Raw genomic sequence first — 13,669 nt, 5'->3', positions numbered from 1 at the left:
TTTCTGACTCAACAGTTCGTGGTTTAGATAGTTTGTTTGTTGTACTATGCATTAAATTTAAGTTATCAGAGGGAGATTTACAGTATTAGTCACAATTACAGCCAGATTTTCTGAGGTTGAGGTTTTTATTTTTCATGGCAGATAAAAATTGTAACATTTGTGGAGTGTTTTTGGAACAAAAGCATTAATGCAGACTCTTACTATGCCTTATTGTCCTTTTTGTGCAAAGTGAGGGGCAAATTAACTATGCAAATTCCATGATGTTGTGGGGTATACAAGTACAGAATTTAGTTGTACCACTTCTCAGGATTTATTCAGCGTTGAATTGTGCTAAGATACTATGGCACTGTACAAGAACCTAATGGTGGGTCAACTCATAAGATTATTTCTGATTAAACAACCGTTTTAGTAAAATTGCCATCAGTTTTTCCATGTCCTGTGGTAGATTTCCAGTGAAGTGAGATAAGATAATGGTCCAGTTCCGCAAGGCAGTTGTCTTCCAGCTGTGATAACATGGCAATACTAAGTTGATGTGGAGTTGGCTGAGGCAGGAACGTGCAAAATCGTAGTTGGTGGGACAGAGTACTTCAAAAGCAGTTAAAGCTGTGTATGCCATTTGGAAGAGAAGGAGAACTGTATTGCACAGTAGAGCTAGGATGTTGCAGGCAGCTCAGAAAGGTTAAAAGGGGGAAAATAAGAAACCAAGGAAAGAGAAAGACCTGTCCAGATGACATTTCAATATGCCAGATCGTAAGAAGAATTTGATTTGATTTCATGGAAGCTGCATGCACGTATAGAGAGGAAAAGAAAGAGTATTAAGTTCTAATATAGTATCAAATGTATTACTGCTTTAGGGTTTCATACAGCTTTTCCAGCCAGTAGGCTCTGAAATCGTGTTAGATGTTGTACGTGGAGCTCACAATTGAGCATTATGGTACATAAAAAATTCTAATCATCTTTTTACAGTTGCAGACTGAGGCACTGAATACACTGAAGTGTATTCTTGAAATTACAACGACAATGTTGCAAGATTGTGGTGGTCCTAAAGTGAGCCAAGGTTCCAAGAATGCCAAGAAGATGAGTAACATATAGGAGAACTTAATCCAGACTCAAAAATTAGCCAAATAGTGTTTTTTTTTGAATGTACACAATCAACAGTGGCTGTCACAACTTAGGTAACTGAGGTGACGATAGGAAGAATGCCTTTCAGTACTCTTTGAAACACAACTTCTGGTACCCCAACAAGGTAGCTAGCAGTGGCTCAGTGCTGCTGGTGAGGTGTGGTGGGTCCCCGGGAGGTGCCGCGGCTGCAGGGAGCAGGTGGAGCCTGCTGGCATTACGGTGCCCTTCACAGCCTGCTCAGAGTAGTACGAACACGGGGACGCTGCGTGCTCAGAAAAATACAGGTTTTTGGTAGTAAACTTCCCCGTGAAGATAACTCATGTCACAAACTTGTAAAATTTGTGAAGCTATGGATGTATGGCAGAATTCAGGATTGGTTTTTCTTTCAGTGTAGGGCCTTTCTGTAGTAAAGGTTTGATAACTAGAACTGGTGAAAATTTCAAATCCATTACAAAGTCCAGTATTTGGGGGAAAGTAGAAATTTTTCTGAAATTCATCATTATAAATGTTTTGGTCGCATGATTTGAATTTAACAGTTCATTGTGTTCCTATGAAAAATACTGCACTGGAAAAATCATAATTACCTAAAGTGAAACACATTTGCAATTCCATCGATCAGCTTAATCATTCTGTATTCGTATGTTTATGAGACTTTGGTTTCCTGCTCTCTCCCGTAGATTAGTTTCTTTATGCTGAAGCAGGCTGTCCTCTACATTCCCAACACATAAAGAATCTTTGCTTTTGCGACAGGAAATCTATAGCACCACTTAGGTTTAATTAGAGCACAGTGACAGATAGGACTTCAAAGCCTAGAAACAACTCAACAAATTGGCCTTACTCCCAAAGCATGTTTTGAGACGTGCCTTGAACTGGGATTCAGTGGGAATACGGGAAATACAGGGTTAGGAGCTGAAGGTCAGTGGAACTGTCCCAGTTCTTACCAGCTAAGGATCAAACCAAATAAACCTGTGTGTAAAGATAAGCTCGCATTCAGATCAACAAAAAACTTTCTATTAAAGCCTGAATGTCAGTGTTACAGAACATCCACAACTGCCTCTGAAGGAAGGAGGAAAGGGAGAACAGTGCCTGGAGCCAAAGATGTGCTGTATGAAGTTGGTCTAGTCCTTTAATCTCTGCCACTCACTGTCCTGTAGACAAGCAGGCCCTGTCTCAGAGTGGTGTTCTGGTATGTCCGCTAGACATGGGGAAACACTCCAGGTCGGTAATAGAACATACTCAGAAATACACTTCAAAAATGTCTGGCTGTAACACCTCTAAATAGTCATCCTTAAGCTCCAGTAACTCCAAGGTCTTGCTTACCCTGCATAATTTCACATGGCTAAAAAAACCTTAAGACTGCCAAAGAAAGTCAGTGTGTATGCTGCTGGACTTCTTGACTTCTTGTTATGAAAGAGAAGTGAAGCTAGATTTTGGTCCAAAACATAAAATCCTTATCTGCTCAGTTCTTCTGAAACAGAAACATTGACATCTTCTTTAAATCGAATAGTGTTGTGACAGGATCCCTTAAAATCACAGTACGTGTCAGGAATGTTGCTCAGTCGAAATATATTGTTCTCAGTTTTGTCACCTGCAGTACAAAATGTAAAGGGAAAACTGAAGAGAGGGGATTCAGCATGATGCTTGTGCAGTAAATGTTTATTACAATATATGATGTGAATTAGTAGCCCCAAAATACTTTAAGTAAAAAGATAACAAACACCAGGTGAACTATTTAAATAATACTATTTAAATAGTTGGGGGGAAAGAGCCAGGTGTTGGGTGAAACTAAATTTCCTGAACAGGAAAGCAAAGCAAAGGCATTTGCATAATAAAGCAAGCTTTGTCCAAGATGGTTTTCCTGAAGTTTCATTTGCATTTTCACTGATAGCTGGTAGGGGAACACAGTGATATCACTGAATTGAGTGCTAGGAAGAAAGTGAAGGAGGTACCAGAATCTTCTTTGAAGGTCCGTTCATATTAGAAGGGTTCCAGATTTGTTAAGAAAACAACTTCAGAGGAGAAGTCAAGAAAGGAAGTCAGTGCTGAGAGTGATACCGAGGGTAGAGTGAAAGGTGTATGCTGGCAGCATGCCCTCAGCTCTGACTGCTGGGAGCCAGGCCCCAGGACTGACTGACCCCCTTCTGGCGGCTGGGAAAACGATTCTCAGGGATATGCACAGGCTGCTCTGTGTTCACTTTAACTTCTCTTTTTTCATAAATACAAACTCTTTGCTAAAAAGCTTGATATGATTACATATCAAATCAGTGGTCTCAGGGTAAACTGGTTAGAACTGACTATATCTATTGCCAGTGGAGCTGCATGTCTGCACACACCATCAGCTTACTCTCAAATTGCTTAGCTCCCGGAGCCTGCCTGCTTAAGCTCATTGCAAAAAGTTTAATTTGGGATGCAAAGCAAATGAGGACTTCAACACTTGAAAAGTAAATAAATCAGCTGGAGTATTATACAATGAGGTAGGTACCCAGTATGCGCAAACAAAACTGAGGCCCTACTTTGGATTAAGTTCTTTTCCTGTATTTCTGTTTTCGTAATAGATCATGGACATGGAATCATTCTACTTAATTTAAGCTTGTAACTATAGGCTCTGTATCATAACGCTTGGTTTGCTACTCCTGCATTCAGCGAGAGAAAGGTAGGGAGGGATTCAGTCTGTGTTTTATCTGAGCCACATTTTGGAGTTTATCTTTCTTCTGGTTGGAGGGGTGATACAGGGATCCCTTTACTGACCTTGGGGTATAATCACCTTATTTTACTCAAATGCCAAAGTGAAATGAATTCAAACCAAAAAATGCATGGAACTGATGTCCGGCATAGGTTTCATTGCAAAGAGAAAGTGATATTTTAGAGAAAAGATTGGAAGAGAATGAGATGAACATTCCTAAGCCTGGGGGAGTTCTGATCTGTATTTTAAGCTGAACTTTTCGGGGCAAAGCCAGAATTAGCAAATCTCATGTGCTTGGAAAATGGGCTGGCAAGTGGGGTAGTCAGACTGAAACCATTTTGAAAAGCCAGCTCTTGGTCTCTATTTCTGAAGTTTTGTAAAATCTTTCTGCCCTATATGTGTTTTGTTTTTGTTTTTCCTGGACAGTAGAAATCCTGTAGTGTGTGAGGATGAATGACTTTTGTTACACAAATATGAGAGAACAGAAGTGGAATCAAGCAACCAGAATGAAAAGATTGCAGTGGCAGTATAGAGCCAACTTATTGTCCTCATGATGGAAGAATAGTTTTCTAATTGTTCATGAAACCTAATGGAAGCCATATTTTGGCTGTAAATAATTCTCAGGAGGGATGATTGTGAAGTCTTACCTCATCTCTCTTACTTTACTAATAGAACATATCAAATATTCAAAAGCAGGCACGCCCTAGGAAGCTCAAAACGCACTAAACCACTTGTCAGTTTTGGATACTAGAGAAAGATGGGACTGTCCAGAGGTTTTTCTGGCGCGTCACTGACCTGTTGGAAGCCAGTGCAGCTTTATCTTTGTTACGTGTCAGTTGTGAGAGGAGAGGATAACTGGCAGAAGGTAAAGATTATGAGGACAGAATCCAAGAGCCAAATAATTAAGGTTTTCTTACCCACAAGACATCATGATATTACACCCAACCATGGTGAGAGAGAGGGGTTTTGAAAATTAACTCCAGTTAGCATCTGCTTCTGAGTGACCTGTAACTAAAAAAAAAAAAAAAAAAAAGGGAAATACCACATCTTGCATTTTGTCCATGGAATCTCTCCTAAGTGGTGTAACCATTTCAGTCCTGGCGATCTGTATTCTAGAATCTAGTAATAACACCAAAATCAAAGTTACCATCTTAAATGTTAAATTCAGCGTGCCTTTTGTCTCTTTGGTGTGCATTAGTTCTGACACCAGGTGGGGCACTCCCAGCACAGGACTTCTCATTGCCGCATTTGGCATTGGCATAACCCATCTCTCCGCCTGGGGAACGTTCCCCGTCTACTCTCTTTCTCAGATCCCCCGAGTGACAGTGGTTTCCCTAGGGTTAATTAAGGGAGTGTCCAAGCTGAGCCTTGTGCAGGTCATTGGCAAGCCGTGTTGCATTAGCTATGATGGGAAGTTACCCCAGCCATTACAGTGGCTTACAGATCAGGGGATTCAACTGTCTTTTTTTAAGTGCTTTTTTTTTCTGATGTTACTGGTGGGGTCATGGTAAACAGCACTATACATTTACCTTTCATCTCTCTGCAATCAAAAAATCATATGGCATATTGGTAACAAAGGCCAGTTTGGGGTTTTTAAGGGGGAAAAAAAAAAGCCTCTAGCCTAGATTTCCAACTCTTAAGGGTGTTTTTCACTAGAGGGTTAATCATTGTGTTATATTGTATATCTTTAAATTAGTTTTAATAAGTTACATCACATGATTTATATCAGCTCATGAGATAGTAACTCTGTAAAGTACTCCCCTGAAACAGTCGTCTTTTTCTCTTGAAGGCTAGAAAAAGGTTTTCTTTCTGAAGTGTCATCAGAGCCTTTCTTCGGGGCTTCCATAGCCCCCATCATTAGCCATGACTCACTATTTTTTAAGGACCTGCAGAAACAGTGTTATAAAACTTGCCTGTTGATAGCAGCTAAGCAGGTGGTGAGCTATACTGTGGCTCCATTAGGCTTCACAAAAACATGTTCGTATTACTGTCACCTCCTCCCCATTCCCATCCCACCTGTTTGGCTCATCAGCTTCATTCTGCCTCATCTTATGACTTGTCATTAGTCTGCCTTGTAAATTCTTTGTGGCAGAAACTTTTTCTTTAGACATATATGTATGTGTGTATAGAGAGGGGGAGTACCTACCACGATCAAGGCCAAGTCCTTGGCTGAAGAGTATGGGCCCGATCCCAATACAGAAAATAACGCTAATATTGCAAGGCTTTTTCTTATGCATCTTCTGTTGACAAGAAGCTCTGCCACAGGAACAGCTCTGTCTCATTTTACAGGATGTTTCCTTTTTTTGAAACTAACTACCTTTTGTCTAATTATGGTAGCATGGATTTCACCCAGTCTTCCCCTAATGAGCAGAAGCAGCAATGCCATGAGTTGCTCAGATATAACCTTGTACTGTGGCTTGGTGCCATGAGTAAAGCAACATTGTAAAGGCCCACCCTTCAAGAATAGAGCACATAATGTGTTTTTCTCGTAGAATTGTTTAATTTTCTTCACACAGAAGAATCATACATTGCCAGCATGAGCGTACACTAAAACCAGGGTATGAATAGAACACACAGAAGAAACTCCCGCGGCCAGAGCACTGATCATACGTTTTTCTCTCTCCCCTTTTATCATAGAATCATTCAGGTTGGAAAAGACCTCTAAAATCATCTAGTCCAACCTTTAACCTAATATTACTTGCTGTTTTAATTTTAATTTACTGGCCCTGTTTTTATTGTTGTAAAATTACTTTACACTTTTATTACTGTTTTTAATAAAATTCAGTGGATATCTTGATTTGTGTTCTTTGTTTTCAACAGCTAAAAAACGTGATAATGGCTCCACTACCCAATGCTGAATTAGTTCAGAATTCTTTGCAATTACTTGCTTTTCGAATGTGCTTTGCAGTGAAGGTGCTATATCAGAGCTGACTGATGCTTGGAAGTTAAGTACATCAGCTCTGAGCACTGCAAGGTCAGCAGAATATTTTGTTGTCTTAAGAAGAAAACTAGTATGTATTTCTTTATGGCTGTGAAATTTACATATTGGTCAATTCAGAGACATAATTTTTTGCTTTATTTCTGTCCAGATCTGCATGGCTGATGCTTGGCATTTTGCTTACGTTACTCAGGGGAAGTGAGCAGAGCAGCTGGTATGTATGTGCCTATTGGGCAAGTCTGGAAATTCCGGACATCTTGCAGCCCAGCAAGACTTAGAGATTTCTGGAGGTCTTGACCTAACATTTTCAAATTCCATTGAATACAACGTTGTAGGCAGTAAAAGAACATATGTAGGGATATTCAGATTCATGTGTAAGGATCCCATGCATTAGCTTTAGAAATTCCATTGAAGAAGGCCTATGTCTTGTACTATCTCGTGTTACTGCAACTCTTCTTGTGTTTAAATCGAGCATTGCTCCTGTCTGGGTACTCCTGGGCAGGCAGTGAGAAAGCAGAGCTGTGGCTGCACGGGTGGGATGCTTGGGCTGTTAGCTTGGAGGTGTTGAACCTGGTAGCCAGTGCAGTCTGTGAGATGTAATTAACTTCAGGTAAAATGCATAAATTTCTTATCTGGAGCCTCAGCAGCCCGTGCATGAGATGCTTATTGTGTTATTCTACTTGGAACTAAATTTGGCCAAAGAAATTCCTTAAAGGAAGAAAAAAGAAAAAAAAATCCAAGTGATAAGTATGTATCATAACGGGTGCTAAAATAATGACTTACACCTACTTCATTATTTAGTTACTTATGTATTATCTTTATTCTTAAGAGTAATGATGTAAAAGTGCTTTTTTCCAAATGTTAATTTAGTTTTCTGCAGATGGTAACCATCTGTTAAATGACAAGTCATTTACAGTATTTGATTAGCACTTTATATAGCTTGGATGGACTTACTGTTACAATGTGTAAGTATAGTTATTGAGGTGAAACTTGCTAGATTTGTTCTTTTCCTGTTGCTGTTCCAAAAATGAAAAATTTCAAAGCTAATGTTAAGCCACAAACCTCAGGCTCATACAACTAAACAGATCTCTTGGGGGCTGCCAATACTCTTTTGTTTACTGTTTTTTTTTTTCTTCTTAAGTAAAAAAAAAAAAAAAAATTAAATTGCAATACAGCTTAATATTACTATTTTAAAGTGATTTTCTCTGCGTGAACTGCACACGGTTTTTTCTACTTTCATCGCTGACAAATAACCACAATTTGTCCATAAACTAAGCAAGTTCTGATGTATTTCATGTTGTTTTCTTCTAAAGATTTTTTCAAGTTATGCTGCTAGATTTTAATTTACTGGCCCTGTTTTTATTGTTGTAAAATTACTTTACACTTTTATTACTGTTTCTAATAAAATTCAGTGGATATCTTGATTTGTGTTCTTTGTTTTCAACAGCTAAAAAACGTGATAATGGCTCCACTACCCAATGCTGAATTAGTTCAGAACTCTTTGCAATTATATCGTTACCTGCTTCGATGCTGTAAGCAACTTCCTGAAGAGAATATTCGTCAGCATTACAGACATGCAATCAGGCAGGTGAGAAACATATTTCTTTTCATTGGTGGAATTCAGAGTTGTATGGTAGTTTCTTTTTTGTTTATTTTCTCCCTACAGTTTGGACCAGCTTCTTAAAACTTTGGACATGTAAAATTTTCTGTAAGCTTGAAACCTTTGTGGATTCAAAGGGTTATGCTGGGAGTGTGTGAAGGAGCATTTCCTTTTGTCTGCTTTGAGTCTGAAACCTTCAATTTTTCCTTTGTTTTCATCTCTACTTCTTGTGTTAGTTCAGAGTGAACAACAATTCCTTATTCACCTAAACACATCTTTTATGGTAACACTTGCTAGTTCCTTGTCTGTTACTTTTTTTTTTCAGGACGGGTAAATCTCATCTAACTGTTTATATGGAAGTCATTTCATGCCTTTGATGTCCTGTGTCATTTGCAGTTTTACTGTACCAGACAACTTCAAGGAAACTTCACTATTCAGCGTTTTACTTAGGTGCTGTTGAATTTAGTAGGATGTGAGATGCTTATTAAATTTGGTCATGTACTTCGCATTTCCACGTAACGAAAGGTATCCTAGAATCATAGAATGACTTGGGTTGGAAGGGACCTTAAAGATCACCTAGTTCCAACCCCCCTCCCATAGGCAGGGATGCCACCCGCTAGATCAGGTTGGCCAAGGCCCCATCCAGCCTGGTCTTGAACACCTCCAGGGATGGGGCATCCACAGCCTCTCTGGGCAACCTGTGCCAGTGCCTCACCACCCTCTGAGTGAAGAATTTCCTCCTAATGAAGAATTTCCTCCTAAATCCTAAATTCTCGAGGTTCCTCCTAAATTCCTGAGGTACCTTTACCTCCTAAAGGTACCTCAGTTGTTGTCCTGAATTGAAGTTCTCAATAGTCTGTGATCATCATCATGGTATTTTTGCTGATGGTGTTTGAAAGGAATAAAATACTTAATATGAAATTACATTTACTAAGCCTTGTTATGGAAATAGCATAGTCAGGTGCTATGATGTATATTTTTACCTTTTCAGATAAAAAGTTTGTGTGCATCAAATTTTCTTTAGGATTTAAAAGGGATCCTTATTTTGACAATTGTTGCAGTAAGTTGATCGTCAGTGTAACACTGATCAAATGTTGCAGAGTTTCAAAGTTCATGCGGATGAAGACAATCCTGAAAGGATCCAGCAAATTATTAAGAGAGCCATTGAAGATGCCGACTGGGTCATGAATAAAGTAAGTGCATCAGATTGTTGAAGTTTTGCTCTGACTTAGTTCAAATCAAAGAATAAAACATTGCAAAGTGAATTAGGAACAGCAAACTGTTCTACTGTCCTGGACATTGAAGCACCTGAGTGAAAGGCAATAACCTAGCTGCTAGGGATTTATGAATTTGATGGTTCTTGTTTAAAAATTCTTCTTTGTCAATATAAATTTAAGTGTATTTTTTAGAACCAATGATGCTTTAAATTGATCTCTGTATAATTTTTTTGTTTCCTTTAAAAATTATATTAAATTTCAGCAGTGGTGACTAATAAGTTTATCACAGAGGAACAACACAAGTCACAGTTCATTGTTACACACTGGCTTCTTTCCTAACAGGAATCTGTCCTCTGTTGATCAGTTTACATAAATTCCCTGAATGCTCTTTTCTCAGGTCTTACCTGTGACTGCATGGATCAGGGTTAGACAACATAGTGGCAAAATTGTGGTTATCAGTTCACTCATGCCGCAGTTATCACCAAGTGGAAATGCCTCTTTACTGTCACAGCACTGAAATGTATCACTCAAACTGTCAGTGCCACAAGGTCCACGTCAAAATATTATACTAGCAGAGGAAAAGTGGATTGACAAACTGGATTCTTAAATGAAAGAATGTTTGCCATTGGACATCTGAGAGTTGCATGGACTTTGGATTTCTCAGAGTATAATGAAACAAGTCAAAAATTTAGCTTGCTCTAAGTATCTGTGACTTAATTTACTAAATGACTGCTAAATCCCTATCTCTGCTAGTCCATGAAATCCAAATAAGAATTGTTACAGGAGCAAGCACAGATTAGTCATAGATTATAAATTTATAGCAGTAGCTAAATCCCAGCAGTTACAGTCTAGTAAATAACTGTCTGCGCCTGAATCTGATTTTGTTCTCCCTACAATTATGAAAAGCCTCATCCTGATTCTGCAGCAGATTATACTGTGCTTAGTTATATTGCCAGTTTTCCAATAGTGCAAGATGGGGATCCAATTTGGTGTCCATCAAAAAGCAAATGGCTCCATTATTTTATATCGCAGAGGGAAAGCCTATCGCATCTCAATCTAAATTAAAGGAAATTGAGACAATTTTGTGTAGATCATGAATAGGATTGTAAATTCTTGTCGGTATAAATCATTAATTTTAGTTATGTATTTTTTCCCACTTTTTTTTTCTTTTTTTTCATTGCAGTATAAAAAACAGAAGTAGAAGAAGGATGAAGACAGAAATGTCATTGGTAAACATCCTTAGAGGACTTGCAGTCAAATAAGTCCAGTGCTATGTTATTGTCTGCTATTTTCCTTTATATAATGCAAATAAAATAATATTTCTGAAGTTATTTGAGATAGTAGATAAAATGATACAGTCTAGGTTCAAAGTATTTAGCATGCATAATCACAAACCTTAGCATAAAGCTCAAACTTCCCTAAGATTTGCATAGCACAGAACACTTCTTGGGAAAACTTACTGAGCGTGAAAATATAATGCAGCACAAGTCATTAACAAATAATAAATAGTGCTCTGTCTTTTGTTCATATGTGGTGAATTAGAGTCTCATCTGAAAGAATTTAACCAGTATCTGAGCATAAAGGTCTGTCCTGAGAGCCTGCAAACTTGTGAAATGCTCATTTAGGTTCAGAGCAAATTTCTATTTCCTTGATTATGGATTAGATTATACTGTTAGTTAGGCCTGGAGAAAGGCATAGCCTACTGAGTGGAGAACGTTCCCCTGAGGATTTTAAGCCCATCTAAAATCTGAACTACAGTATTTACACTCCTGTTGATAGCAAGGCTGATTTAGTCTCATCTCTTGCTTTTCCTTGCTTATGGATATCTTCATTCTACTTTGTAGGTTTGCACTTGAACTGATTTCTGTCTTTTCTTATTTAAATATAGGTGCCTGCCCCCTGTGACCCTAGGCTCTAAAATCCCATGAAAACAGTTGCCATTCAGACGGGTTCTGTGCACTCCATGGTATGATCACTGGAAATATGTAGTCTTGTGCAGATATAAAGGCTTTCACAGCTTTTTGCAATGTGTAATAAATGGCATTTAAAAACATGAGTCTGTGTCCTTTTTAAGAAGACCATCTTTTTGCTGCCTTAATAGATTTCCACCAGGAAAAACTCAAAAGAAACACTAGGTATCTTAACTAAAATTAATTTAGGGGTGAAAGTTTCCTTTTGAAGCATTAGCTGTAGTTTTGAAGCTTTTAGCTGTACTTGGAGCTTTCTGCCTCCAGGTGGCAGTGCATGCTGCTATGCATATCTGAATTCCTAGGCGTTTGGGGGTTGGATTTGTTTGCTTTTACTGTTTCTGAATTGTTGAGCTTCTTCACCTGCCAAAAGAGAACTCAGGTGCTAAGCCAGATCTGTTCTGGGCAGATTTTATTTTTTCATGCAGCCATGAAAGAAACAAAATTCCAGCTCCAAGTAGTCAAGCAGAATTTCAGACAAGTGCTGTAAAAGAAATGAAGGCCATATGTGAAAGTTTATACCATAAAGTACTGTATCAGAAATTTTCCTTTGTATCTGCTCATCCTAGCCCCTACTCTTCAAACATTCCTTCACTTGTTATTCTTTCCTCTGCCATCCCTGCTATTGTCCTCTCTCTAGTCCTTCATCTTTTCACCTCATCTTATACACCTTCAGCTTTTGTAGCTTTTGTCCCAGATCTTCTTTAATTCTGGTCTTTCTTATCTTGTCCCCCTACCACAGTTCTTTCTCCTTCACACATCCCTGTCTGATAATTTGTAGAAGCATTAGAAGATACTAAGGTATTTTGCTGGGGCCACCCTTCTACTTAATTTCAAATAATAAAGCACGAAGGTAATAGAGTATCTCAAGAAAATAGGAACAAGCTTTTCTTCATATGGAGAAAATTACTTATCTTTCTGTGTAAATTTTTGGAAAGTGCATCTGTTTTAGTTTATCCTTCCAAAATAATTTGATGCAAGGTAGAACACAGAAAATTTCAGCCATGTCATTTGGAAAGGAATATACAGTATGAAACCAAACACTAATAAAAAAGCTCAAACAGATATGATGATAAACATATGAATGTGCTACCTTTAATCAAGATCAAAAAAACAGCTGACCCATGCTGTATTCCAATTCTATTATATATATTCTGTCGTAGTGTGGAGATGCACCGACAGCTTTATATTGTTGCAATAGTGAAAACATTAAGACCCAGTAGCAGTAATAGTGTATGGAAACATGGTAGTTTCCTGAACTTTAAGTGTAGTGTGCTCAACAACCCTCCGTTGCTTTCATTATCTAGCTTCATGTAGTGAGAAGCATATTGATTTGCTTAGTTACTTAATAAGATAATTGCACGTGTTTATATCATTCTTACATGCATGTTATTTAATTTGTGGATAGTTCAACAGGGAATACACCATGGAGCTGGAAGATGCAACTATGGCATGTCTGCAGCTCCAAATGTCTGAGGTGCCAGCTGAGAGATGGGAACATCAGATCCAGAGGTATGAGAGCTCTAACTGGTATGGCAGGACCAGGATGTGTGAATTTTAGTCTTTGGCAACTGGTAGAGCATGCAGTTCTTTGTAGGGTGAAGAGGGGGAACACAGTTGCTGAGGCAGAAGACATGACTAAATATTTTGACAGTAGTGATTCAGGGCATGCTGAGATGCCTGAGTCATTTCCTTTTATACAAACATAATCTCATTTTCAAAATAAAAAACATTTTAATAGAATGGGAATATGATGTAAAGATAACTTTATTTACTCTGTTACAGAACAGTTAATTTCCTTGGTAGTGGGTAGACATGATGCAAACAATTTTTTACTTCCTTGTGATAGTGAAAGTAACCCTGCTTTCTGTCTAAGACAGACATGTTTCTCTGATGACTGGACATTCATCTGCATAGCTGAGGCTTTCCTCCTTTCAACACACAAAACACATTCTGTTCTTCAGCAGCATAATTTGTGATGAAAGATGTTGTTTTAGCCTAAATATAGGTGACAATCTGAACTCTAAAACAGGATTTAAGCAGAGATTCAATACTTTAGACCAAAATTATTATCCGTAAAAACCTCTACTCAGAAGTCATTTGATCCTGGATGTACCCAAATTTACCTGTCACTCTCCTGTT

At 38.3% G+C, this 13,669-nt stretch overlaps 2 protein-coding genes across 22 annotated transcripts in view; both read left to right on the top strand.

The window, feature by feature from the left end:
• LYRM9 (LYR motif containing 9) overlaps positions 1-11,616 on the top strand; it is a 35,999-nt gene extending 24,383 nt beyond the window's left edge. For 10 of the 19 annotated variants that reach the window (XM_040532466.1, XM_040532480.1, XM_040532476.1 and 7 more), the window contains 4 exons: positions 8,191-8,331; positions 9,444-9,536; positions 10,744-10,789; positions 11,449-11,616. In XM_040532466.1, coding sequence (XP_040388400.1) covers positions 8,191-8,331; positions 9,444-9,536; positions 10,744-10,761 — 252 coding nt within the window. In that variant the 3' untranslated portion in view covers positions 10,762-10,789; positions 11,449-11,616. Of the gene's footprint in view, positions 1-6,894; positions 6,958-7,020; positions 7,354-7,385; positions 7,491-8,190; positions 8,332-9,443; positions 9,537-10,743; positions 10,790-11,448 lie in introns of those variants that run through there. The other 9 variants (XM_040532473.1, XM_040532474.1, XM_040532467.1 and 6 more) reach the window with 3 other exon arrangements.
• A 1,223-nt stretch (positions 11,617-12,839) lies between these two features.
• The window catches only part of NOS2 (nitric oxide synthase 2), a 36,867-nt gene continuing 36,037 nt past the window's right edge, over positions 12,840-13,669 (top strand). For all 3 annotated transcript variants that reach the window (XM_040532438.1, XM_040532437.1, XM_040532436.1), the window contains exon 1: positions 12,840-13,039. The gene's annotated coding sequence lies outside the window, so the exon portion shown is untranslated. The remainder of the gene's footprint in view (positions 13,040-13,669) is intronic.

This window comes from Cygnus olor, chromosome 20 (genome assembly GCF_009769625.2).
Source record: "Cygnus olor isolate bCygOlo1 chromosome 20, bCygOlo1.pri.v2, whole genome shotgun sequence".
Taxonomy (NCBI): Eukaryota; Metazoa; Chordata; class Aves; order Anseriformes; family Anatidae; genus Cygnus; species Cygnus olor.
The sequence above is the reverse complement of the archived record's forward strand: the minus strand, read 5'-3'. Positions and strand labels throughout refer to the sequence as shown.